The sequence below is a fragment of the Stegostoma tigrinum genome, chromosome 42 (genome assembly GCF_030684315.1).
Source record: "Stegostoma tigrinum isolate sSteTig4 chromosome 42, sSteTig4.hap1, whole genome shotgun sequence".
Lineage (NCBI taxonomy): Eukaryota > Metazoa > Chordata > Chondrichthyes > Orectolobiformes > Stegostomatidae > Stegostoma > Stegostoma tigrinum.
The window spans coordinates 12,174,927-12,200,566 of NC_081395.1; the positions used below are offsets into that span (position 1 = coordinate 12,174,927).

Sequence of the window (25,640 nt, forward strand, 5' to 3'; positions counted from 1 at the left end):
AGCACAAAAGCTGACGTTTCGGGCCTAGACCCTTCATCCCCACTTGCCCAAGCTGCCCAAGTTTCAAAAGGTTTGCTGAAACACCAACCATCAGATGTAGCAGAAGAGTAACCATGATGGAAGTGAAGCAGTTAAAGGAGACTGAGTAAACAGAGCAAGAAAACATGGCAAGATAATGACTACGGGTGGTCTACAAGAGATGCAAACAATTAGATCGAAGATCAAACTAGCATTTCCACAGCAATCTCAGGATGGTCCAGAATGCTTTAAAACCAATGTAGTACATATTTGATGTGTATTTGCTGTAGAAGGCGATACAGCAGCCATTGTTTGTATAGCATGATCCCACACGCAGCATGATTAAAACTTTTGCTCTGTTGCGATTGCAGACATGGGAAAGTGTTTGATCCATTGGGATCATGTGCAATGGGAATGAATTAGAAGGGGGTTTCATCCATTGGGATTGTATGCAATGGGAATGAACTAGAAGGGGGTTGAACCATTGGGATTGTGTGCAATGGGAATGAATTAGAAGGGGGTTTGATCCATTGGGATTGTGTGCAATGGGAATGAATTAGAGGGGGGTTTGATCCATTGGGATTGTGCTCAGTGAGAGTGAATGGGAAGGGATTTGGCTCTATTAGGATTGTGTACAATGGAAGTGAATGGGAAAAGGTTTGATCCATTGGGATTGTGTACAATTGGAGTGAATGGGAAGGGGTTTGGCTCTATTAGGATTGGGTACAATGGGAGTGAATGGGAAGGGGGTTTGATCCATTTGGATTGTGCACAGTGACAGTGAATGGAAAGGGGTTTGGGTCTATTGGGATTGGGTACAATGGGCGTGAATGGGAAGGAATTTGATCCATTAGGATTATGCATGTGTTCTCCACAGAAAGTATGAAAGTGTATCATCTGGTGCAGTTCTCTCTCAGAAGCTGGCTGGCTGTCAGTATCAGAGGGGAGCATTCACCAGTTGTCGGTTCTGCAGTAGCTCATAACCTCAGATATACTTCTGCTGTTCCAGCTGTCAGCTCGACGTAGGATTCTGATTTCGAGCTTGTCAGCTTCACTTAGATGAATGTGCAGAGATACCTCGCTGTGCTGACTGATATGGAGATCAGAACTCAGGGTCACTGTGCATCACTGGGATATGAAGAGACAAAAGCCAGATGGGTCTAACACACACTTTCCCTTCTCAGGCACCAAACGCAAAGCAGTCCCTTACAGACACAATCTTTCCTCTCTGTTGCTGCCTTCTTACATCTGGTGCTATACTTTCCCTCTCCCAAAATGCTTTATCTCTCTTCTAGCTATTGAATGAGTATCTCTTTTCTGCCACATGTACTTTGAGTAGCCCAATGTGGGTCAGTCTAAACTGTTATGTCCACTATGTCGAGGCAGGCGACCAAACCGTATCTGCTTGGCACACATTCTACTGAGGGAGTGTTGAGTACTGAGTCAAGGAGTCAGTGCTGAGGGAGTACCGCAATGTCGGAGGGTCAGTACTGAGGGAGTACCACACTGTCAGAGGGTCAGTGCTGAGGGAATGGGCACTGTCGGAGGGTCAGTGCTGAGGGAGTGCCGCACTGTCGGAGGGTCAGTGCTGAGGGAGTGGGCACTGTCGGAGGGTCAGTGCTGAGAGAGTGGGCACTGTCGGAGGGTCAGTACTGAGGGAGTGGTCACTGTCGGAGGGTCAGTGCTGAGGGAATGGGCACTGTCGGAGGGTCAGTGCTGAGGGAGTGGGCACTGTCGGAGGGTCAGTGCTGAGGGAGTGGTCACTGTCGGAGGGTCAGTGCTGAGGGAATGGGCACTGTCGGAGGGTCAGTGCTGAGGGAGTGGGCACTGTCAGAGGGTCAGTGCTGAGGGAGTGGGCACTGTCGGAGGGTCAGTGCTGAGGGAGTGGGCACTGTCAGAGGGTCAGTGCTGAGGGAGTGGGCACTGTTACAAGGCCAGTGTAGCACTTACTTTCTGTCTCCCTCTCTCCCTTCTCTCTTTTGTTGTCTCTTACTCTCCTCCCACCATCACTTTATCTGCCTGTCTCTGTCCATTTCTCTTGCCTACACTCTCTGTCACTTTCTCCCGTCCTGTCAGTTTATCCCACACCCTCTCTTTAGCATCCTTTCTCATTCTTTTACTCTGTCTCCTTCAGTCTGCTTATTCCTTTGCGTCTCTCCTGTCTCTCACTGTGTCAGCCACTCCATTTCCTCAGTCTCACCTTATCTCTTTGCCACTGTCTGGCTTTCATGATCTGTCTCTCCCCTCCCTCTCACTACCTATACCATGAATTTTGAATTCAGAGTACAACAAATGGGCGGTTTGTGGTGCATTTAGGAGAAATGATGAGAAGAAATGAATTTTGCTGTCAAATTAACATTGTTTCTCACTTTCCCCAAAATGAACGACTGCTTGTTCCATCTGTTGCATTAATTTTCGGTCACTCTCTCACCACATCCTTCCCTGTCACTCTCTCGCTACATCCTTCCCTGTCACTCTCTCGCTACATCCTTCCCTGTCATTCTCTCACTACTTCCTTCCCTGTCATTCTCTCACTACTTCCTTCCCTGTCATTCTCTCGCTACATCCTTCCCTGTCATTCTCTCACTACTTCCTTCCCTGTCATTCTCTCGCTACATCCTTCCCTGTCATTCTCTCACTGCATGCTTCCCTGTCAATGTCTCACTACATGCTTCCCTGTCACTCTCTCGCAACCTCCATCCCTGTCACTCTCTAGCTATATCCTTCCCTGTCACTCTCTCGCTACTTCCTTCCCTGTCATTCTCTCACTACATCCTTCCCTGTCATTCTCTCACTACATCCTTCCCTGTCATTCTCTCGCTACATCCCTCTCTGTGACTCTCTCGCTATATCCTTCCCTGTCACTCTCTCGCTATATCCTTCCCTGTCACTCTCTCGCTACATCCTTCCCTGTCACTCCCTCGCTACATCCTTCCCTGTCACTCTCTCGCTACATCCTTCCCTGTCACTCTCTCGCTACATCCTTCCCTGTCACTCTCTCGCTACATTCTTCCCTGTCACTCTCTCCCTACATCCTTCCCTGTCACTCTCTCGCTACATCCTTCCCTGTCACTCTCTCGCTACATCCTTCCCTGTCACTCTCTCGCTACATCCTTCCCTGTCACTCTCTCGCTACATTATTCCCTGTCACTCTCTCGCTACTTCCTTCCCTGTCACTCTCTCGCTACATCCTTCCCTGTCACTCTCTCGCTACATTCTTCCCTGTCACTCTCTCCCTACATCCTTCCCTGTCACTCTCTCGCTACATCCTTCCCTGTCACTCTCTCGCTACATCCTTCCCTGTCACTCTCTCGCTACATCCTTCCCTGTCACTCTCTCGCTACATTATTCCCTGTCACTCTCTCGCTACTTCCTTCCCTGTCACTCTCTCGCTACATCCTTCCCTGTCACTCTCTCGCTACATCCTTCCCTGTCACTCTCTCGCTACATTCTTCCCTGTCACTCTCTCCCTACATCCTTCCCTGTCACTCTCTCGCTACATTATTCCCTGTCACTCTCTCGCTACTTCCTTCCCTGTCACTCTCTCGCTACATCCTTCCCTGTCACTCTCTCGCTACATCCTTCCCTGTCACTCTCTCGCTACATTATTCCCTGTCACTCTCTCGCTACTTCCTTCCCTGTCACTCTCTCGCTACATCCTTCCCTGTCACTCTCTCGCTACATCCTTCCCTGTCACTCTCTCGCTACATTCTTCCCTGTCACTCTCTCCCTACATCCTTCCCTGTCACTCTCTCGCTACATCCTTCCCTGTCACTCTCTCGCTACATCCTTCCCTGTCACTCTCTCGCTACATCCTTCCCTGTCACTCTCTCGCTACATCATTCCCTGTCACTCTCTCGCTACTTCCTTCCCTGTCACTCTCTCGCTACATCCTTCCCTGTCACTCTCTCGCTACATCCTTCCCTGTCACTCTCTCGCTACATTCTTCCCTGTCACTCTCTCCCTACATCCTTCCCTGTCACTCTCTCGCTACATTATTCCCTGTCACTCTCTCGCTACTTCCTTCCCTGTCACTCTCTCGCTACATCCTTCCCTGTCACTCTCTCGCTACATCATTCCCTGTCACTCTCTCGCTACATTCTTCCCTGTCACTCTCTCGCTACTTCCTTCCCTGTCACTCTCTCGCTACATCCTTCCCTGTCACTCTCTCGCTACATCCTTCCCTGTCACTCTCTCGCTACATCCTTCCCTGTCACTCTCTCGCTACATTCTTCCCTGTCACTCTCTCGCTACATCCTTCCCTGTCACTCTCTCGCTACATCCTTCCCTGTCACTCTCTCGCTACATCCTTCCCTGCCACTCTCTCGCTACATCCTTCCCTGTCACTCTCTCGCTACATCCTCCCCTGTCACTCTCTTGGTATGTCCTTGCCTTGTTTTTTTTTCCTGTTTGCCCTGCCTGTCCCTTATCTCCATCTCTTGTTTTTCCCTCTTCCTGCTGTTGGCTTCTCGTTCTCTGTCTCTTTCTGTCAGAGGCTGCACACTCTCTGTTTTTTGTGCAGTAGCTCCCCCCCATCTCTCTTTGTCTCTGCTTGTGTCCCTTTCTCTCCTCTCGCCTCGCACTGATGTGGGACACGCTGGTGATGATGTTGGCATTGACATCTCGTTAGTGTGGCACAGAGCTGTGCAGAGCGGCCTGGGCGGAGTTCCCGGCCCTAAAGCTGCCTTGCATACTCCATTATTTTCTCCCCATTGTTCGAGCCGAGGTTAATCAGCTCCGAACGACTTCTGTGAGATGCAGTCTTGTGCAGCTCCCAGCCCAGTGGGACCCAGCCTCATTTAAAAACTAGACAAACTGCAGGCACGCAGTTCTATTGCAGAGCTTTCTGCAATCACTTGGCATAGAGTAATGTAAATACAGCATGGAAACAGACCCTTCGGTCCAACCCGTCCATGCCAAACATAATTCCAAACTAAACCAATCCCACCTGCCTCTTCCTGGCCCATATCCCTCCAAACCTTTCCTATTCGGAAGTCTTTTTTAACATTGTAAAACTGTGCCCACATCTGCCATTTCCTCTCTAAGTTCTCTCTCCTTTCAACTTAAAAATGTGCCCCTTAGAATCCCAACAGTGTGGAAACAGGCCACACCAATCCTCAGAGCACCCCAGCCAGACCCATCCCCTTATAACCCACCCTAACCTGTACATCCCTGGGCACTATGGGGCAATATAGCACGGCCAACCCACCCTAACCCGCACATCCCTGGGCACTATGGGACAATTTAGCACAGCCAATCCACCCTAACCTGCACATCCCTGGGCACTATGGGGCAATTTAGCACGGCCAACCAACCCTAACCTGCACATCCCTGGGCACTATGAGGCAATTCAGCACGGCCAATCCACCCTAACCTGCACATCCCTGGGCACTATGGGGCAATTTAGCACGGCCAATCCACCCTAACCTGCACATCCCTGGGCACTATGGAGCGATTTAGCACAGCCAACCCACCCTAACCTGCACATCCCTGGGCACTATGGAGCAATATAGCACGGCCACCCCACCCTAACCTGCACATCCCTGGGCACCATGGGGCAATTTAGCACGGCCAATCCATCCTAACCCGCACATCCCTGGGAATTATGGGATAATTTAGCACGGCCAATCCACCCTAACCTGCACATCCCTGGGCACTATGGGGCAATATAGCACGGCCAACCCACCCTAACCTGCACATCCCTGGGCACTATGGGACAATTTAGCACGGCCAACCAACCCTAACCTGCACATCCCTGGGCACTATGGGACAATTTAGCACGGCCAATCCACCCTAACCTGCACATCCCTGGGCACTATGGGACACATTAGCACGGCCAATCCACCCTAACCTGCACATCCCTGGGCACTATGGGGCAATTCAGCACGGCCAATCCACCCTAACCTGCACATCCCTGGGCACTATGGGGCAATTTAGCACGGCCAATCCACCCTAACCTGCACATCCCTGGGCACTATGGAGCAATTTAGCACAGCCAACCCACCCTAACCTGCACATCCCTGGGCACTATGGGACTATTTAGCACGGCCAACCCACCCTAACCTCCACATCTTTGGACTGTGGGAGAAAACTGGAGCACCCGGATGAAACCCACACAGCCACAGGGAGAATGTGCAAATTCCACACAGACAGTCGCCCGAGGGTGGAATTGAACCCGGATCCCCAGCACGTGAGGCAGCGGTGCTAACCACTGAGCCATCGTGCCGCTTGATCTTCCCAACCCTTGAGAAATGACAAGTACCCTTAACAATATCCACACCACTCATTATTTTGTCAATGGCTATAAGGTTGCCACTTATGGTGCTGTTTTAGGTGCAATTGTGTCTGGGTACAAATTCTTCAGAACCAATTCTCAGGGAGTGAATTAGAAAAGTACACAAAAGTGCAATCCCTGATTCTGATTGTCTCACCATTGTCTGCCATTCCTTCAGCTGCTCCTATCTCGGGATTCCCCTCCCTAAACCTGTCACGCTCCCCCCACCTCTACCTTTAAGATGCACTTTAAAACTAACCTCTTCAACCCATCTATCGGTCACCTATCCCTATATTGACATTTGTGGCTGTTACTCCTGCCTTGGGGAGGGAAGGCAGGGGTGAAGCTTAAAGGTGCTACGCAAATGTAGTTGTGGCACAAGGCTGCACAGAACAGGAGCAGGGCCCAGGGCTCCATTGTTTCTCTATGTGGTCGCCTGCCTCTTTATCTCAGCCCATTTTAGAAGTAGGTTCCTGAGCATTGTCCAAGAAAGGAGACATGTGTGTTAACACAGTGTGGGGTTGGATGAACACAGCTGGCCAGGCAGCATCAGCGGAGCAGGAAGGCTGACGTTTTGAGTCAGGACCCTTCTTCCTGCTCCTCTGATGCTGCCTGGCCTGCTGTGTTCATCCAGCTCCACACTGCGTTATCTCTGACTCCAGCATCGGCAGTTCCTACTGTCTCTGAGACATGCGTGTTGAAGCTTTTCATTCGGCGCAGATCAGGACACAATCGCAAGAATGCCAAATCCCAAAGGGAACTACAATCTATAGAGTTTGAAGGTATTTCTGTCTTAGGGATGTGATGAGGCCACTCAGCCCACCTAGCCTGCTCCATTATTCTTTCAGCTCCTGGATAATTCATCACTTTCCCTATGCGATCCCTGGGTGACTTGGGGAAATTTTCAACAATTTCACGGCCCTCTGGGTGAGAAAATTCCAATTTGCTCAGATATTCACAGACAACAAAAAGCAATGGCTTGCAGGACAGTAATTCTATCCTCATTCTGATTCCTGTTTCAGCTGGTGCTTCCGGAATATTCCATCCACGGCCTGTTCTGTGTAATGTTCATGTGTGCAGGGGAGTGGGTGACTCTCGGATTGAACATTCCCTTGCTGTTCTATCATCTCTGGAGGTAGGTCACTGCAGATAGGAGGTCCCCAACCTCCACTGTCAATGGTCTATGCACCTGCAGGCACTGCTCATCACTGGCCACCATGGAGCCCACATAGTGTCCACTTAGCTCCCTCTACACTGTCCCCCATCAAATTCCCAGGTCAGGGACACCATGGGGTTAGGTACAGAGTAAAGCTCCCTCTACCCTGTCCCCCCCGATCAAACTCCCAGGTCAGGGACACCATGGGGTTAGATACAGAGTAAAGCTCCCTCTATACTGTCCCCCATCAAACACTCCCCGGGACAGGGACAGCACAGGGTTAGATACAGAGTGAGGCTCCCTCTACATTGTCCCCCATCAAACACTCCCCAGGGACAGCACGAAGTTAGATACAGAGTAAAGCTCCCTCTACACTGTGCCCATCAGATGTTTGTGGTGTGGAAAGCGTGCCTAGTGGGTACTGAGCTTGCAGGGAATTTGAATTCAGGGTAATGAATGGTGGGCTGCAGTGCTCTGGGACGGGGTGTGCTGTGCTGTCACATTGTGGGGTGATAGCTAAGCCTCTCCCCCATGGGATACAGGACATTGAGGCAGTCTCTCCTGTGGGTGTGCCCTGTCTGTGATGGTGGTTTGGTCTGGTGAATTGTGGTTAACTCTGCTTGTCTGCTTGACTGTCTCTCTGGTTTGTCTGCCTCTATGCCTGTCTGTCTGCCTCTGTGCCTGTCTGTCTGCCTGCCTGTCTGCCTCCCTGCTTGTCTGGCTGCATTACTGTCCATCTGTCTACATGTCTTTTCAACTGACTGCCCCTGGCTGTCTACCTTTCTGTCTGCCTGTCTGTGTTTGCCTGTATGTGTTTGCCTGTCTGTGTTTGCCTGTCTGTGTTTGCCTGTCTGTGTGCCTGTCTGTGTCCGCCTGTCTCTGCAGATACTTCCACCGTCCAGCTGATGGCTCTGAGTTGCTGTATGACCCAGCCTCAGTAATGAGTGCCGAGATCCTGAACTACTACCAGAAGGAATCGTGGTGCAAACTGTGCTTCTATCTCATCTCCTTCTTCTACTACCTGTACAGGTAAGAGCAAGAGGGCCACTGTTCCTGAGACTGAGCCAGGGAATTGGCAACAGGTAGATAGACATCGTCAAGAGGGCTAACTGGGAACTAGCCAGCTCAGAACCTGCACCTGAGGGAAGAATGAGGAGTGGTTTTTGGAAATGCAGGAGGAACTGATGCTGCCTCCCATGGTCAAATAGCCAGGATTGCCCACACAGGAATGGGCTGACAGACACAGGTGACTGGGGCTGGAGAGGGCAGAGGACAGTATTTTTGCTGAAAACAGGCAGCACCACATCTAATGTCAGTCACTGCCATGTCTCTCTCTCTCTCTACCTGCATCTCTCGCTTTCTCTGTCTCACTTTGTTTCTCTCTGCATCTCTCTGTTTCTTTTCCAAGGACCTCCAGGGAAGGAAGTCTGTGTAACCCTGATTTAATCATTGAACCGTGAGGTTTTTCTGAGCCAAGGGGTAAATGGGTGTCAATGGGCCCAATTATGGACAATAATTAACACTGGTAGTTGGGTTCCCTCATCAGCCCCTTCCACCATCCCACTTCATCGAGGGAATGTTGCCACCACTGAACACAGAGTCTCACACACTGTTCAGCAATCATGTATTCCAGAGCGACGGACAGTATTACATCCATCCCAGAGTGTAGGTGCGCGTGTGTGTGTGTGTGTGTGTGTGTGTGTGTGTGTGTGTGTGTGTGTGTGTGTGTGTGTGTGTGTGTGTGTGTGTGTGTGTGTGTGTGTGTGTACCTGAGTGTGTGTCTGTGTGTGTGTGTGTGTGTGTGTGTGTGTGTGTGTGAATACGTGCCTGTGTGTGTGTGAATATGTGCCTGTGTGTGTGTGTGCGTGTATGTGTGTGCTTCTGTGTGTGTGTGTGTGTGTGTGTGTGTGTGTGTGTGTGCGCGCACGTGCATATGTGTACGTGTGTGTGCTTTGTGTGTGTGTGGGTGTGTGTCTGTGTGTGTTTATGTGTGTGTCTGTGTGTGTGTGAGAGAGTATGTGTGCATGTGTGTGTGCATGTGTGTGTTTGTGTGTGTGTGTCTGTGTGTATGTATTTGTGAGTGTAAGCGCGTGTGTCTGTGCACGCGCGCCATTGTATATATGTGTGTGTGTGTGTGTGTGTGTGTGTGTGAGAGAGAGCATGTGTGCGTGTGTGTGTATGTATGTGTTTTTGTGTGTGTGTATGTGTTTGTGTGTGTGCGTGTGTGTGTGTGTGTGTGAGAGAGCATGTGTGCGTGTGTGTGTGTGTATGTATGTGTTTCTGTGTGTGGGTATGTGTTTGTGTGTGTGTGTATGTGTGTGTGTCTGTGTGTGTGTGGTGGTGGGGAGTGTGTGTGTGTATGTGTGTGTGTGTGCGTGTGTGTATAGATGTGTGTACGTGTGTGTTTGTGAGTGTGTGTGTGTGAGAGTGTGTCTGTGAGTGTGTGTGTGTGCGCATGTGTGTGTGTCTGTAGGTTTCTATGTTGCTGTTGCATATGCTTATGTATGTGTGTGTGTATGCATGTGTGTGTATGTTTGTGTGCGTTTGTCTGTGTGTCTGCTTGTGTGTGTGTGCCTGTATGTGTGAGTATGTCTGTATAGGTTCATGCAGTTGTGCGTTTATATGCATTTATGCAGGTGTACATGTGTGCGCAAATGTACACGTGTATTATTGTTCATGTGTATACATATGTTTGTGCAAGTATATTTGTGTATGTGTGTGCTTATGTACGCGTGTGTTTTGTACACGTGTGTGAGTGTGTACTGTTGTATGATGAGCCATTGCTGTTGGCTCTCACTGCTTTAAGGTGCAAACCTGCTCCCTAAGAAATGTATGTGACAACCAGCATTTCGAGCAGGGTTTAATGCCCACCTCAGCAGTAACACTTCCAGAGTTGGAAAACCTTATGGTACTTCTCCCCTAAGTATTTTCCTGACAATCAACACTTTACATCTGTGTCCATAATTACATTTACCGCAAGCTCATGTCTCCCCGAGTTTCAAACCTCTCAAATTCAGGCTGTTTGAAGGTTTCACGCACCTCCAGAACTGGATTCTCCTCGTAATTAGGAAGGCTGCTGGATGCCTGGGTTAAAGGCTCTGCACTTTGCTTTTGCCCCTGAAAGAGTGAGGGCTGCAAGTCCCTTTCAGCTGGAGGACCGTCGATTGACTTTACTGAGTGTATCTGTAGAATCAGGCCAGTTGTTCCACAGTTGGGACTTTAATCTGAGTCAGTTTCCTTTGCTACAGACAGCTGTCCAGTTGAAACAGGCAGCATCTTTATTTGGCACTATCCTGCATCTCTGAACTGGAAGGTAATTGCTCTGTAAGGCCAGCTCGCTCACATCTTCAAACCCCACGACTTGGCGAAAGGTTCTCACTTGCCACAATCTCTGTTGCTGGTGATTCTTTCTGGGAAGTTCGAAACATGAAATGTTCAGCTTCGACATCTGGCAGCAGGCTGAGTGAGAATCATGCCATCTGTGGATTCGTCAGTGGGCCCTCAGGAATATTGCCCGTTTGCTGTCTCATCCTTTGTGTTCCCTTGCAATCCTTACAGAATCCTGCAGTTGGAACTGTCTTCCAAGATGACGGGATGGGAACATATTTCTGCCAACCCTGTGTGGTCACGGGTTTCCAACTTCCTGACAGTATGGAACACATTCCTAAAGGCAGCACAGATAATTTCAATGGATTCTGCCTTCTATGTGAGTGAGCTTCTGAATGTGTGTGTGTGTTTGCTTTGTATCAGTGTGAGTGTACACATGACTGTGCGTTTGTGTCAGCGTGTCTGTAAATTAGTGTGCGCATATCAATGAGTGTGTTTGAGCGTATATCAGTGAGTGTGCGTACAACATGCAAAAGTGAGTGTCAGTCTATGAATGGATGTAGGTGAGTAGCGTGTGGAAGTAAGTATGGAGATATAACTGGATGTGTGTGCACGATTGTGCATGTTTACGAATGTGTATCTGTGTGCATAGTATGTGAACAAGTGTGCCTGTACATGGGATTAACGGGATTAAGTGTAAAAGATTGTGTGTTTGTGTGTTTGAGTGTTTGTGCGTGAGTGAGTGTGCCTGTGTGTGGCTTTAAAGTGTGTGTGTGTGTGTGTGTGTGTGTGTGTGTGTGTGTGTGTGTGTGTGTGTGTGTGTGTGTGTGTGTGTGCGCGCGCGTGTGTGTGTGTGTGTGTGTGTGTGTGTGTGTGTGTGTGTGTGTGTGTGTGTGTGTGTGTGTGTTTTGTTTGTGTATGGATTGCAAGCTTGGCTTTGTGCCACATCCTGGGGTCAAATAGCCAGGATTTCACCCACAGGAATGGGCTAACGAGATGAACTGTTAGAGAAATGTTTTAACATGCGAAGGGCAGACCCCCTCCACCAGCCTGTGGCAGATACAGTGGACAGGAGCTGGAGAAGGCAGAGGGACAGTGTTACAGGCAGCACCAGGTTAAAGAGAAATAATTGAGAGAGCCAGTAATTTCCAGGCAGAGAGCAGAGTAAGAGAGAGACATTCAGTCAATGATAACCTTCATACAAAAACAATGAAGTTTAAGGGGACTTTAAATGATTAATAAAGAATATTTCTAACACCTTTACTAATAAGATTTGAGTATCTGAAAGCAATTATTGACAACGTTACTCCAAGAAAACAAGCAAAGAGAGAAAATGAATAGAGTTCCCGCTCCAATTCCCCGGCCTATAACCCATTTATTTCATCCCTGCAACCCCATCACAATTTTAATGCAGTCTGGACGATTCTGTGTTCCAGCAATCAGCCAACAACAACTTGTATTTGTGAAACACCTACCTTTCAAATCCCATCCTCCCGCCCAACTAGGTTCTTGGAACAGAACTTGCAGAGCCACATTTGACCATGGCCCATGCAAGGACTGGTGACCAAATACCTCAGTCAAAACGCTCAGTTCTAAGGAAGGTCTTAAAGGAGGAAACAGAGGGACAGAAAAGACTTGGAAAGGTTTAGGGAGGGAACTCCAGACATTTAGGGTTCTCTGAAAGCACGGCTGCTAATGGTGGACTGATGGGAAGGTGGGGTGGGGTGGGATGGGGAGAGCCACATCTCTCTGTCCCCTCGCTCAGGCGATTCCCAAGATCGCAGGGCCTACATTCAAGAGTTTGAGCAAACAAACTGCCAGTAAAAAATGAAACCCCACTCGCTTCCAGGGGCTCTGCAGTGAGCAAGATTATCTGCAATATCCCAGCGCACAGAAAAACAGCATTAGTTATTTTCACAGATCTCTGCTGACCTAGAAACACCATGCAGTACATAATTAGGAAATATACAAAGGAGCATAATAATAATATGGTAATTTACTGAATTAATATTGATAACAAGCAAAATATAACCAAGTGAAGCAGCACACTGCTAATGAATACATAACAGAATATTACAATTGATTTCAACAGTCTATTATTATATAATGTATATCTAACTGCCTCTTAAACCCTGCACTGTTGCGAACAAGAATGCCCTACAAAGATTAGATTCCATATAGAATCCCCACAGTGTGGATCTGCCCATCAAGGTCCAGACCGCCGCTGTGAGAAGCATCCCACCCAGAGCCACACCCCCCATCCCATGGTTAATGCACCCCAACCTGCACATCTTTGAACTGTGGGTGGAAGTCAGAGCAGTGGAGGAGGAAACCCACGCAGACACAGGGACAAGGTGCAAAATCCATACAGACAGTCACCCAGGGCTGTGAGGCAGCAGGACTAACCACTGAGCCACTGTGCCAGCCATGTGCTCTCACCTTCCTCCTATCTCTCCAACTTCCTCCCAAACCAAGACCACCCCAGCCTTTAACCACCTCATCTTTCACTGAGCGGGGGTGGGGGGGGGACGCATTTCTTCGCCCACCTGGCACCCGAAACCTACCTCTCTCCCTAAAGGTGCTTTACCCATGCATGGTACAGTTGTAAGACAGCGACTGGAGGCCAGAGGGAGCAGGACCATATTTACCACATGCAGTACTTCTGCAATACCGCATGTTTCAATAAGGTCACCTGCAATTCAGAAATACCACATCGCCAGGCTTACATGGGCAGGCTCACTACACAAGTGGAGTTTATCTTCAGCTTCATGATTACAAAGAATCATGAAACACAAGATCTGATTGAATTTAGTGATGAAGCCACAGTGTCCAATTTTTTTATTCATTCACGGGATGAGGGCATCGCTGACCAGGCACCATTTATTGCCCATCACCAATTGCCCAGAGGGCAGTTAAGGGTCAACCACATTGCTGTGGGTCTGGAGTCACATGTAGGCCAGACCAGGTAAGGATGGCAGTTTCCTTCCCTAAAAGGGCATTAGTGAACCAGATTGTTTTTTTCAAACAATGGTTTCAACTCTTAATTCCAGATTTTTATTGAATTCAAATTCTACCATGTGCCGTGTCAGGATTCGAACCCAGGTCCCCAGAACACTAACTGAAATATGCACAGCAGGAGCCCACAAGCCAAAATGTGATTAATGAGCAATCCCACCGGTACTGATTGTAATGAAGTCAGCCAGGTGGCCCTCATGGATTATGAGCTCCCTGTTTGGGGCTGTTAATCTGGTCCAATCAGGGAGCCCAGGCTGACAGATATAAACAGGAGTGTCAGGGATTCCGTTCACTCTGAGAGTCGGCTTTGAAAGAACTAGATCAAGTGTTAACGGCTCCCTAAATATAAATAAAGGGTGACTTGGTGACTGGATACCGGCCTCTGTGGAGTAATTTCACCAACAAGTCTGAGTCCCTGCAATTCTGACAGTTTCACAGCATGTGTTGTGGGAGACACTGGAGCAGTAGAGGTTTAGTTGGATGAATAGCCAGGCTAATGCCGCGGGAGTCACAGGTTTAAACCCCACCACAGGGCTGTTAGAAGAATTTAAATTCAATTAATTCTGTCATCAAGAGCTTGTTTCAGGAATGCTAAATAAGAAATCATTGTGGATTGTTGTGAACATCTGGTTCATTTTGTGTTTTGGGGGCTTTAGGAATGAACCACAGCGTCTTATTGAGACCCAGAGTCAGGTCAAACCTGGAACGTCTGGTTCAGGGACGTGTGTCTGAAGACTTCACACAGGAGATTGGTTTGGGGGGGGTGTGGGAATAAAATACACTATTCTCACCCAATCTGGCCTGCATGTGACTCCAGACCCACAGCAATGTGGCTGACTCTTAGTTGGCCTTTCGAATGACCCACCGAGACACACAGTTCAAGGGGCAAAGGGAGCAGGGTATCGTAGAACCCTGACAATAAAGGAAGAGGCCATTCAGCCCTCTGAGGCTACGCAACCCTCCAATGAGCATCCCTCTCAGACCCAGCACCTGCACTCTTTGGCTACATTTCCTACGGCCAATCCACCCTAATACCTTTGGACTGTGGGAGGAAACCGGAGCACCCAGAGGAAACCTCACACAGACATGGGGAGAATGTGCAAACTCCACACGGTCGCCTGAGGGTGAAATTGAACCCAGGTCCCTGGCGCTGTGAGACAGCAGTGTTAACCACTGTGGGTAAGTTCTGCAGAAGCTGTACAAGGCACGAGTCAGACTACAGCTGGAACACAGTGATCAGTTTTGGGTCCCTTATCTAAAGAAATGGAAGCAGTCCAGAGAAGTTTGACTAGTTATGGAGGGACTGTCTGATGAGATAGGTTGAGTAGTTTGGGGCCTGTACTCATTAGAGTTTAGAAGAGCAAGAGGTGACCTTATTGAAACATGCGAGATTCTGAGGGGGCTTGACAGGGTAGATGTGGAGACGCTGTTTCCCCTTGTGGGAGAGCCCAGGACCCAGAGGGACAGCATCTTAGATTGAGGGGTATTTAAGGCCGAGGTTAGGAGGAATTTCTCTTCAAGAGGAGGCCGGGTCTTTCAATATGTTAAGGGCCTGAGATAGAAAGGTTTTTAATTAGGAAGGGGAATCGAGGAGTAAAGGCAGAAAGTGGAGTTGCAGGTGGTCAGATCAGCCAAAGAGCGGACCAGAGGGACTGAATGACCTCCTGTGTCACCACATACAGCCACACATCCCGTGAGTGAATTTTGAGAAACAGCCAGGGTGTGCAAGTGGCCACAATAACATATTCTGTCCGATGCCTCTCAGAAGCAGCGATAGTAATGTTAGAGGCTACACATTCACTCCTCCACCTGTCTGCACAGAGTCACTCACTCCTTAGTCATTGCCCTGCTTTGGCAGGATGGTGCTTGGCTGCTTTCGGAACGCACCATCGTGTCTCCTTGAGTCCCAGAGTCAGGTCAAGCCTGGAACCTCTGGTACAGGCACATCATCCATGTGTCTGAAGACCTCACACAGCAGACGGGAAGACAAGGATGTCTCTACCTGCATGAGAAGGGCATGAGTTCCCGTGACTGGTATCTGCAGCGTTTCTCTTTTAAATGAAATAACCCTGTCAGGGAGCGCACGAGTCTGCCCACGGCTCTCCCTGGCTGTATTACTAACCTGAGCCCACACCACAACTACAGATGTTGACATTTGCATATTATACTTCACCGTAAAATGCACACAAGGACTGAAGTCACAAACTGAGATTCAGACGGGCAAATCATTCGATTTGAATAACTCGTTAGTCAGCGTTCAAGACGACACGACTGACTGAACTTAGTCATTCCCCACTTGATGGAGACAGACTAAAATGTCACCTCGTTACAACTTTTCATCTGACTGCACTCTGCCCGCTGTCCAGCCAGCAAGCACATGTGCTATCGCAAGGAAACTCAATACATTACAATTCATACACAACGCTGTCCCCCATCAAACACTCCCCAGGACAGGGACAGCACGGGGTTAGATACAGAGTAAAGCTGTTGGAGGATCAATGCTGAGGGAGCGCCACACTGTTGGAGGGTCAGTGCTGAGGGAGGGTGCACTGTCGGAGGGTCAGTGCTGAGGGAGCGCCGCGCTGTCGGAGGGTCAGTGCTGAGGGAGTGGGCACTGTCGGAGGGTCAGTGCTGAAGGAGTGGGCACTGTCGGAGGGTCAGTGCTGAGGGAGCGCCACACTGTCGGAGGGTCAGTACTGAGTGAGCACCGCACTGTCGGAGGGTCAGTGCTGAGAGAGTGTAGCACTGTCGGAGGGTCAGTGCTGAGGGAGTTGGCACTGTCGGAGAGTCAGTGCTGAGGGAGTGGGCACTGTCAGAGGGTCAGTGCTGAGGGAGCACCGCACTGTCGGAGGATCAGTGCTGAGGGAGTGGGCACTGTCGGAGGGTCAGTGCTGAGGGAGTAGGCACTGTCGGAGTGTCAGTGCTGAGGGAGTGCCGTGCTGTCGGAGGGACAGTACTGAGTGAGCACCGCACTGTCGGAGGGTCAGTGCTGAGAGAGTGGGCACTGTCGGAGAGTCAGTGCTGAGGGAGTGGGCACTGTCGGAGGGTCAGTGCTGAGGGAGTGGGCACTGTCGGAGGGTCAGGGCTGAGGGTGAGCCACAATGTTGTGTGTTTTCGTTTCAGTCCAGAGCCAGTTTGTCTCAGACCCAATCTCTAGGCTCCAGACCCGGCACTTAACCCCTGCAACCGCAGGAAGTGCTTCACTTGCCCCCACACCTCCTCCCTCACCCCCATCCCAGGCCCCAAGATGACCTTCCATATCAAGCAGATGTTCATCTTCACATCTGCCAATGTGGTATACTGCATCCACTGTACCCGGTGTGGCTTCCTCTACATTGGGGAAACCAAGCGGAGGTTTGGGGACCGCTTTGCAGAACACCTCCGCTCGGTTCGCAACAAACAACTGCACCTCCCAGTCGCGAACCATTTCCACTCCCCCTCCCATTCCTTAGACGACATGTCCATCATGGGCCTCCTGCAGTGCCACAATGATGCCATCCGAAGGCTGCAGGAACAGCCACTCATATTCCGCTTGGGAACCCTGCAGCCCAATGGTATCAATGTGGACTTCACCACCTTCAAAATCTCCTCTTTCCCCACTGCATCCCAAAACAAGCCCAGCTCCTCCCCACCTGCCTAACCTGTTCTTCCTCTCACCTATCCCCTCCTCCCACCTCAAGCCGCACCTCCATTTCCTACCTACTAACCTCATCCCACCCCGTGACCTGTCCGTCCTCCATGTACTGATGTATCCCCTCCCTATCTCCCCACCTATACTGCCCTCTCCACCTATCTTCTTCTCTATCCATCTTCAGTCCACCGCCTCCTCTCTCCCTATTTATTTCAGAACCCTCTCCCCAGCCCCCTTTTTCTGATGAAGGGTCTAGGCCTGAAACATCAGCTTTTATGCTCCTGAGATGCTCCTTGGCCTGCTGCGTTCATCCAGCCCCACACTTTGTTATCCTGGCCGCAAACAGCTTCCTGTGAGAGAGAATTCCACAGGATCACAACTCTCTGAGTGAAGAAATTCTTCCTGCACTCAGTCCTGAATGGCTTAGTCATTATTCTTAGACTGTGACCCCTTGTTCTGGACTTCCCCAACTTTGGGAACATTTGTCCCCCAGCTGTCCTGCCCAGTCCTATCAGGATTTTATCTGTTTCTATGAGATACCACCCCCCCACGCTCATTCTTCTCAATTCCAGTGAGTATAAGCCCAGTCAATCCAGTCTTTCCTCATATGTCATTCCTGCCCATCCTGGGAATCAGCCTGGTGAGCGTTTGCTGGACTCCTTCAATGGCAAGAATGTCCTTCCTCAGACTAGACAACCAAAACTGCGCACAGCCCTGAAAACTGCACACAATACTCAAGGTGTGACCTCACCTCGGCCCTGTATAACTGCAGCAAGACATCCTTACTCCAAATACTCATTTTCTCGCTCTGAACGAAAGCATATCATTAGCTTTCCTCACTGCCTGCTGCAACTGCATACCAACCTTCAGTGACTGGCTGTGCTAGAAATATCTACTTGGCCAAGACAACTTCAAAAGTAAGTGCACCACTTTGATGCTGTTTGGGTCACCCTGAGATTGTCAAAGATGCTACATAAATGCAAACTCCACCCAGATTTCAGGAGGCGATTGCCAGTCTCTTTAAGAAAAAGAATTTCTCTATAAGAGAAAAAAAATTGCCTGATAATAAATGCTCAATTTTATCTCTGGACGAAGCGGTTTCCCCTTTAAGACTCAAACAGTTTACCACTGTCAGCATTAAAAAGTCAACTGAGTGTGGTTTGGTAAATATCACTTACATAACAGTTATGCATTTGTAAAAGGATGAAGTAATTACATTTTTTTTGCAAAACTTTCTACAATTATTTGCAACTGAGATCTCATTTGTTTTCCAAAACCTGCTGATGTTGCTGAAGTCTTCCCTGTACTTTGAACCTTTCCATTAACTGCATGTCTTGCCTCAGGTGCTCTGCTAAGCAATGGGGAAGGAATCTTAGTTCTAGCGTGTTGCAGGTTGCAAGGAGCAGAGAGAATCTCCAGAATGTTCCACGCAATTTGTTGGGAGCACCATTAGTTCTGATCTGAAGATCTTGACACTCAAGCTGCTCCAGTCTATGTCTCACAGTTTTCTTCTCACTGTTTCTCTTTCTGTCTCAGTCCACCAGCATCATTTCTGTATCTCTTGCAGTCTCTCTGTTTCTTTCTGTGTCTCTCTCTCTCTCTCTCTCTCTCCCTGTGTCTATTGCTTTGTCTCTCAGTCTCCCCTCACTGATTCTCTCTGTCTCACTCCATCAGCTCTTTGCATTGTCTCTATCGTTTGCTGTCTGTGTGTGTCTCTGTCTCTGTCTCTCTCTTTCTCTGTATGTCTCTCCTCTTCTCTATCGCTCTGCCTCCAGGTCTCTCAGTTTCTCTGTCTCTATCTCTTGCTGTCACTCTGTTTCTTGTTATCTCTGCCTATCTCTCCATTCCTCTCACTGTTTCTATCTCTGGGTGTCAGTCTATCTTTTATCTCAGTCTGTATCATTTGCTGTCTCTGTCGTTCTCTCTCTCATGTCTGTATGTCCCTGTCTGTTTTGCTGTCTGGCTGCTGCTCTTTCTTCATGTCTTTCCTTTTCCCTCTCTCAGTTTCTCCATATCACAATAAATTAGAGGCATGGGACCCTGGAAGATCCTAGATCTGGGAGTTTCTACAACTTACTGATAAATGTTGAACAGGCGGGGACTCATTTCTGAAAGGTTGAGAGGGTTGATCTGATCATGATCTTCAAAATCCCGAAGGTATTCGGTTGGACGGATGGAAGGAAGATGTTTCAACTTGTAGGCAGTCCAGTGTCAAGGCCAACTATCTAGCACAGTCACCAATCCAGTTGGGAATTCAGGAGAAATTTCCTCATCCAAGCAGTGAGGCATGCTCCCAAAGGGAGTGGTTGAGATGAATGTTGTTGGTGTGTTAAGGAGGAAACTGGATAAACTCAAAGGGAAGAAAGGAACAGGAGGATATGGTAACGGGGGGACTGAAGGACGAGGCCCTCGAGCCTCTATGAGCTTGTTCCCCCATTCACTGTAATCGTGGCTGGTCTGCCTTTTAACTCTACATCTCTCTACGTGACTCCTGCCCCAGTATTGCTCAGTACTTCCACCAACAATAATCGTAATCTCAGGTTTAAGATTAACTGCTGATCAATTGCTGCTTGGAAAATAATTCCAAAGACTGTTGTTGTCTCTATCTTTCCATGTGTACTGCCTCTGTCTATATTCTCTCAATGTCCCGCAATATCTCTCTCTCTCTTTCCCTGTCTATATTCTCTCTGTATCTCTCTGTATCATTGCCTATCTCTCTCTGTCTATATTCTCTCTGTATCATTGCCTATCTCTCTCTGTCTATATTCTCTCTGTACCTCTCTGTATCATTGCCTATCTCTCTCTGTCTATATTCTCTCTGTATCTCTCTGTATCATTGCCTATCTCTCTCTGTCTATATTCTCTCAATGTCCCGCAATATCTCTCTCTCTCTCTTTCTCTGTCTATATTCTCTCTGTATCTCTCTGTATCATTGTCTTTATCTCTCTGTCTATATTCTCTCTGTATCTCTCTGTATTCTATCTATCTGTTTTCTCTGTCAATTTCTGAAGCAGGGTCTTGACCCAAAACATCAGCTTTCCTGCTCTTCTGATGCTGCCTGGCATGCTGTATTCCTCCAGGTTCACACTGTGTTATCTTAGACTCCAGCATCAGCAGTTCTTACTATCTTTCTGTTTACATTCTGTCTGTGTCCCACTGTGTCTCTATCTCTGTCTGTCTATATTCTCTCTGTGTCCCACTGTATGTCTGTCTATCTGTCTCTCTGTCTATATTATCTCTCTATAACTCTGTATCTCTCTCTCTCTCTGTGTCCCACAATATCTGTCTGTCTTCCTCTCTCTGTCTATTTTCACTCTGCATCCCACTATTTCTCAATTTCTCTCACATTTCCTTCATTGCCTGTGTTCTCTCTCTGTCCCACTATTACTCTTGCTTTCTCTTTCTTGCTATTTCAATGCCTTTGTCTCTCTGTCTCCCTCACACTGTTCCCTCACCAATCATCAATGTCCCTCTCCTCCACTCGCACCTCAAACACCCCTTTTCCCTCCTCAATCTGCTTCTTTGATTTGGTTTATTGCCATCACATATACTGAGATACAGTGAAAAGTATTGTTTTACGTGGTAACCAGATAAAGCATACCTTACATATCTACATCAGGGTGATAGAACATAGTGCAGGACATAGTGTTACAGCTACAGAGAAGGTGCAGTGAAAGATCAACTCTAATACATGAGAAGTTTGTTCATAAGCCTGATAACAGCAGGGAAGGAGCAGTTGTTATGTGTTTTCAATTTGCCCGATAGAAATGGGTGGAAGAGATTATAGAGCTAATGGGAACTGCAGACGCTGGAGAATCCGAGACCACAAAGTGTGAAGCTGGATGAACACAGCAGGCCCAGCAGCATCTCAGGAGCACAAAAGCTGACGTTTCGGGCCTAGGCCCTCTAGGTGGGAGGGGTCTGTGATGATGTTGCCTTCGCAAGGCAGGGGGAAGTGTAGATGGGGTCAGTGGACTGGGCTGTGTTCACAACTCTCTCTAGTTTCTTACGGTCTTGGGAAAAGCGGTTGCAAAACCAGACTGTGATCCATCAGGCAGAGTGCTTTCTATGGTGCATCTGTAAAAAAATTGGTAAGAGCCATTTTAGACATGCTGAATTTCCTTAGCCTCCTGACAAAGTAGAGGCGTTGTTGTGCTTTCTTGACTGTAGCGTTGACATGGATGGACCAGGATAGATTCACTCATCCTGTTTTTCTCTCTCTCTCTCTCTCTCTGTCTTTCTCGCAGTATGGTGTACACTTTGGTAATGTTCTAGTCACCGCCGCCCCTCCCCTGCCACAGCTCGGCTGTTTCGCGGTGGTGCTGTTTTCTGTGGGTTGGGGGGGGGAGCGTGAGGGCATTGGGGCAGGGGAAAAGGTAAGGGGGAGGGAACTGCTGACGACACGGACGCTACAGTCGAGAAAAAGTGATCAAGAGGGGGGATGGCGCGTCTGCGGCCGCCGAACGCCAGTCTCTGCAGGGCAGAACGGACTGGATGCTGCTGGAACTGCAGGAGTAAAACTGTTTTCTCTGCCTCCCCCCCACCACCGCCACCCGCTATTCCCGCCTGCGCGCATCGCCAACATATCCACTGGAGCCGGCCTGCCTCTTCGGAAATCTGCTGCTACTTTATACCCGAACTCCAGGACAGAGCCTGGGAAAAGGGCTGACTGACAGACACTGAGGGCGACAACAGAAATGGCCAGGCCCGTGGCCTGTGTCTCGATTTGAAACTCCACTACCAGACCCTGTGGCCAGCAACTGGATCAACTAATCAGTGGTAAATGTGTTGTAAATTTAACCGCTCATCGTTCTTTCTCCTCTTCTTTGATCTGAAAATGTGAATGTGTGTCTGACTTATTTCTCACTTTGCCCCAAAGGCCTCGTGACTTTGGAGTTGGGCCTAGCGGCTCAAGCCTGGGAAGAGGCCTCGGCTCCTGGGTTTTTAAAGCCAGGCATGTGGTGAGGGGTGGAGGCGTGACATAAGAGTTGGAGGATAGACCCATCCTCAGACAGAGAGAGGGAGCAACAGGGGATTGGGGGCATGCCATGACGCTGGGCTCTGTGAGGTACGGGAACTCCCAGGTCTGACTTTGGGGCCTGGTACAGCCATTTCCTGGCCCCATCCTGTGCGGTATTTGCTCTTTCCAGCAGCAGGTTCCTTCTGTGCTCAGAATTCCCAAACTGGATGTGCCAATCAGCAGTGGGAGTCGGCCATTTGGCCCCTTGGGTTCCTGCGCAGCCCTTTGAATAACTCTCGGTTATCAAGGGTGATGAGGAAATGTTTTGGAGGCAAAAGGATGGAGATGGAGCCCTTAGAATCCCCCTAGTCAAGAGGGTCCTGCCAAATACAAAACAGGGTGAAGAGCCTGCCCAAACTCCGGTTGACCCTTCCCTTCCGATGCCACCTCCCTCCATGATCAAACAATCCATCTTATCCGTCCACCCCCTTCCTTTAATTGACCCTTCACCTCCCAGTGATCTTTCCTACTTTAACTTCACCAGCCCCAAAGTTTCTTTATCTCCTGGGTGTTTGGGGATGACCCTTCACATGAGGCTGTGTGTGGAATGTACAGCACAGATACAGGTCATTTAGCCGTGAGTAGTCAATGCTGCACTGATAATCCTCAGGAAGCCCCATCGTCCCAGCAGTCTCTCTCGCTCTCTTGTCTTTGTCTCTCTCTTTCTATCTCTCTCTACCTCTCTCTCTCACATCCCTCCACAGAACCAAAGCAACAAATGTTCTGCATCTGCACCCTCTGGCAGTGTGATATTCTGAGAGGAGAGAGATGGGGGTGAGAACCCTCATGGGCAGTGAGTTCACGCTCACTATGGAAGAGAGAAAGTCCTTTCTCACATCCCCTTCCCCTGCCCCATTTCCCAAAACCTACAACCTGTACACGCCATCCTTGTATAATCAACTAATGGGAGCCAGCTTCTCTTTCCCAACCTTATCTGATCCTGTCGTCATGGTGACTACCGCAACCAAATCTTCCTCCACCCCACCTCTTTTGCTTCAAAGAGAATGCCCCCCTCCCCCGCCCCGGTTCTCCGATCTCCTTCAGTCTTACGGAGGAAGATCCCAGCCTTTCTGACCTAAAAGGATTGAGGCTATTCAGACGGGAGTTCTAGGAGGTTAGCCACAGAGATTAAAGACCTCGATGGCAGCCATCTTTGGGTTGCCCTGCGACCTGGACACTGATAGGAAATGAAAAATTTCACGACCTAGTGGACCAATGGCACAGGAGGGAGAGTCTGATATTTCCCTGGGGCTTTTTCTTTGGAGGGCCAAGTTCTGCGATATGAGGCACCTGTCCAAGGCAGGGACAGAGATCACAACAGGCCCAATTCCCATAGGTCAGTTAGCGACCCAGAGGTTTGATCTTCCCACTCTGTAACTTACTGCCAAGCTCCAAAGCCTCTAGCCACCAGAGCTTAACACATTTTCTCCCCCCTCCTAGTGGCAGTGGTGTCCATTTGGGGCAACTGCGGGAACAGGACAACAGATTAGTGGACCTTAGTTTCATCAAAAAGACAGCAGAAACATTGGTGAAGTGAACACCTTAACCCCCTGCATTGGCAGATACCCAGCAGAGGGATGCAGACAGCTTTAAGAGCAGGACACACTTAGGCACTCTCTGCTGTGTTTGGACCCCTCTCTCTGACTTAGCTTTCACTCTGCCTGGCATGCTGATGCCACTGGCAACAATGTCATTATCGCATCCCACCCCTGCCCTTCTGCTCCCAACTTCTAGAAGTTTCCAATCAGGGAGCATTGCCAAGGATGAATCCTCTTTTTGTCGGGTCCAGGAGATTTCCATAAGAAAATCCAGTCGTCGTTGTTCAGAGGTGAAGCTCCCTTGCTTCAGTTGGGGCTAAAGATGGCGGTTGCTCCTACCCACAGTGCTTTGGGTTGGTGAATCTGCTCTATTAGGTGCCATTATAACAACAGTAACTATTGAGGGAATGGTAGAAGCTGGGGCGGGGGGGGGGACATAGCCACACTTCACTTGATCTGCTGATTGAGAACAGGAATCCATTGTGAAAAAAATCCAGGACAACTTTCCCTAAGGTTTATTTTTTCTTATCTTTGCCCATTGATTGGTGACACCATTAGGATGGGTAGGTTTATGCTGACAGCCTCAGGAGGGTAATGATGTGACCATTTCTGTGCTCATTTACATTATATGGTATGTTGAAAACTGGCTCCAGACAGAAACTCTCACAGGGAAGGGTTAGTCTGAGGGAGAGGGTGGACTGGGTCATCCCATGGAGAGATACATCCCATGGAGAGACTCCCTCTTTCACAGGGGTCCCTGGTGCAGAGACTCCTTCCTTAACAGGGACCCTGATGGACAGACTCCCTTTTTAACAGGGGTCCCTGGTGCAGAGACTCCCTCCTTCACAGGGACCCTGATGGAGAGACTCCCTCTTTAACAGGGGTCCCTGGTGCAGAGACTCCCTCTTTAAAAGGGACCCTGATGGACAGACTCCCTCTTTAACAAGGTCCCACCAAAACCCTCCCCACCACCAACAGTTTGAAAGTACCAGAAACAGTCCCAGTAATCTAGGCATATGAGCCCCAAAGAAACACAGCGTTGGACTGGGAGCATTGAGGAAGATGGCAGGGTTCTGAAAGACTAATAGGTTGCTCTTGCCCACCCATCCCTGGGAGGGTAAAGGCATGTGGCAGGGTCAGCCTGGTCACCAACCCTCAACAGCCGACTGGCCAAATCCCAGACGGGTTAAATTCCATTTCCCTCCCTAGAGTTGATCCCAGGCCAGGGCAGAGTTAAAGGTCAATGGGGACCTTGGCTGGAGATTGAGTGATGTATTTTGTTTTTGCACAGAATTGCGTGTGCTCTCCTGAATAAATTGTAGCTTCAAAGGTTTGTCCCCTGACCGCGTGGATTTTGTATTGGTGAAGTAAGGACTTCACCCAGCTTTTAATAAACTTTTCTCAAACGGGCCTGGGTTCCTGTCTCCTTCTTACCAGGAACACTGACTGCTGTTGGTGCCTCTGAAACGTTTAGGGGTTTCCATCTCCTTCAGAAATGCCCTGGAGTCTCCGCGATTTGAAAACGAATCTCCGGGCTGTGCCAGGGATCTTCAGTCTTTGGGATTTGGAGGTGCAGGAATGTTCAACCCAGAAAAGCGCTTAGATACAGTTGTCATATGACAAAATCACTAGGGATTGGTTTGACTGCAGTGGGCAGCTCA

At 49.1% G+C, this 25,640-nt stretch overlaps 1 protein-coding gene across 1 annotated transcript in view; it reads left to right on the forward strand.

Moving 5' to 3' along the window:
* Positions 1 to 25,365, forward strand: part of cnih2 (cornichon family AMPA receptor auxiliary protein 2) — a 135,198-nt gene extending 109,833 nt beyond the window's left edge. The window contains exons 4-6 of the mRNA XM_059641624.1: positions 7,315 to 7,427; positions 8,334 to 8,477; positions 21,669 to 25,365. Of these exons, the coding sequence (XP_059497607.1) occupies positions 7,315 to 7,427; positions 8,334 to 8,477; positions 21,669 to 21,696 (285 nt within the window). The 3' untranslated portion in view covers positions 21,697 to 25,365. The remainder of the gene's footprint in view (positions 1 to 7,314; positions 7,428 to 8,333; positions 8,478 to 21,668) is intronic.
* Positions 25,366 to 25,640: the final 275 nt, after the last annotated feature.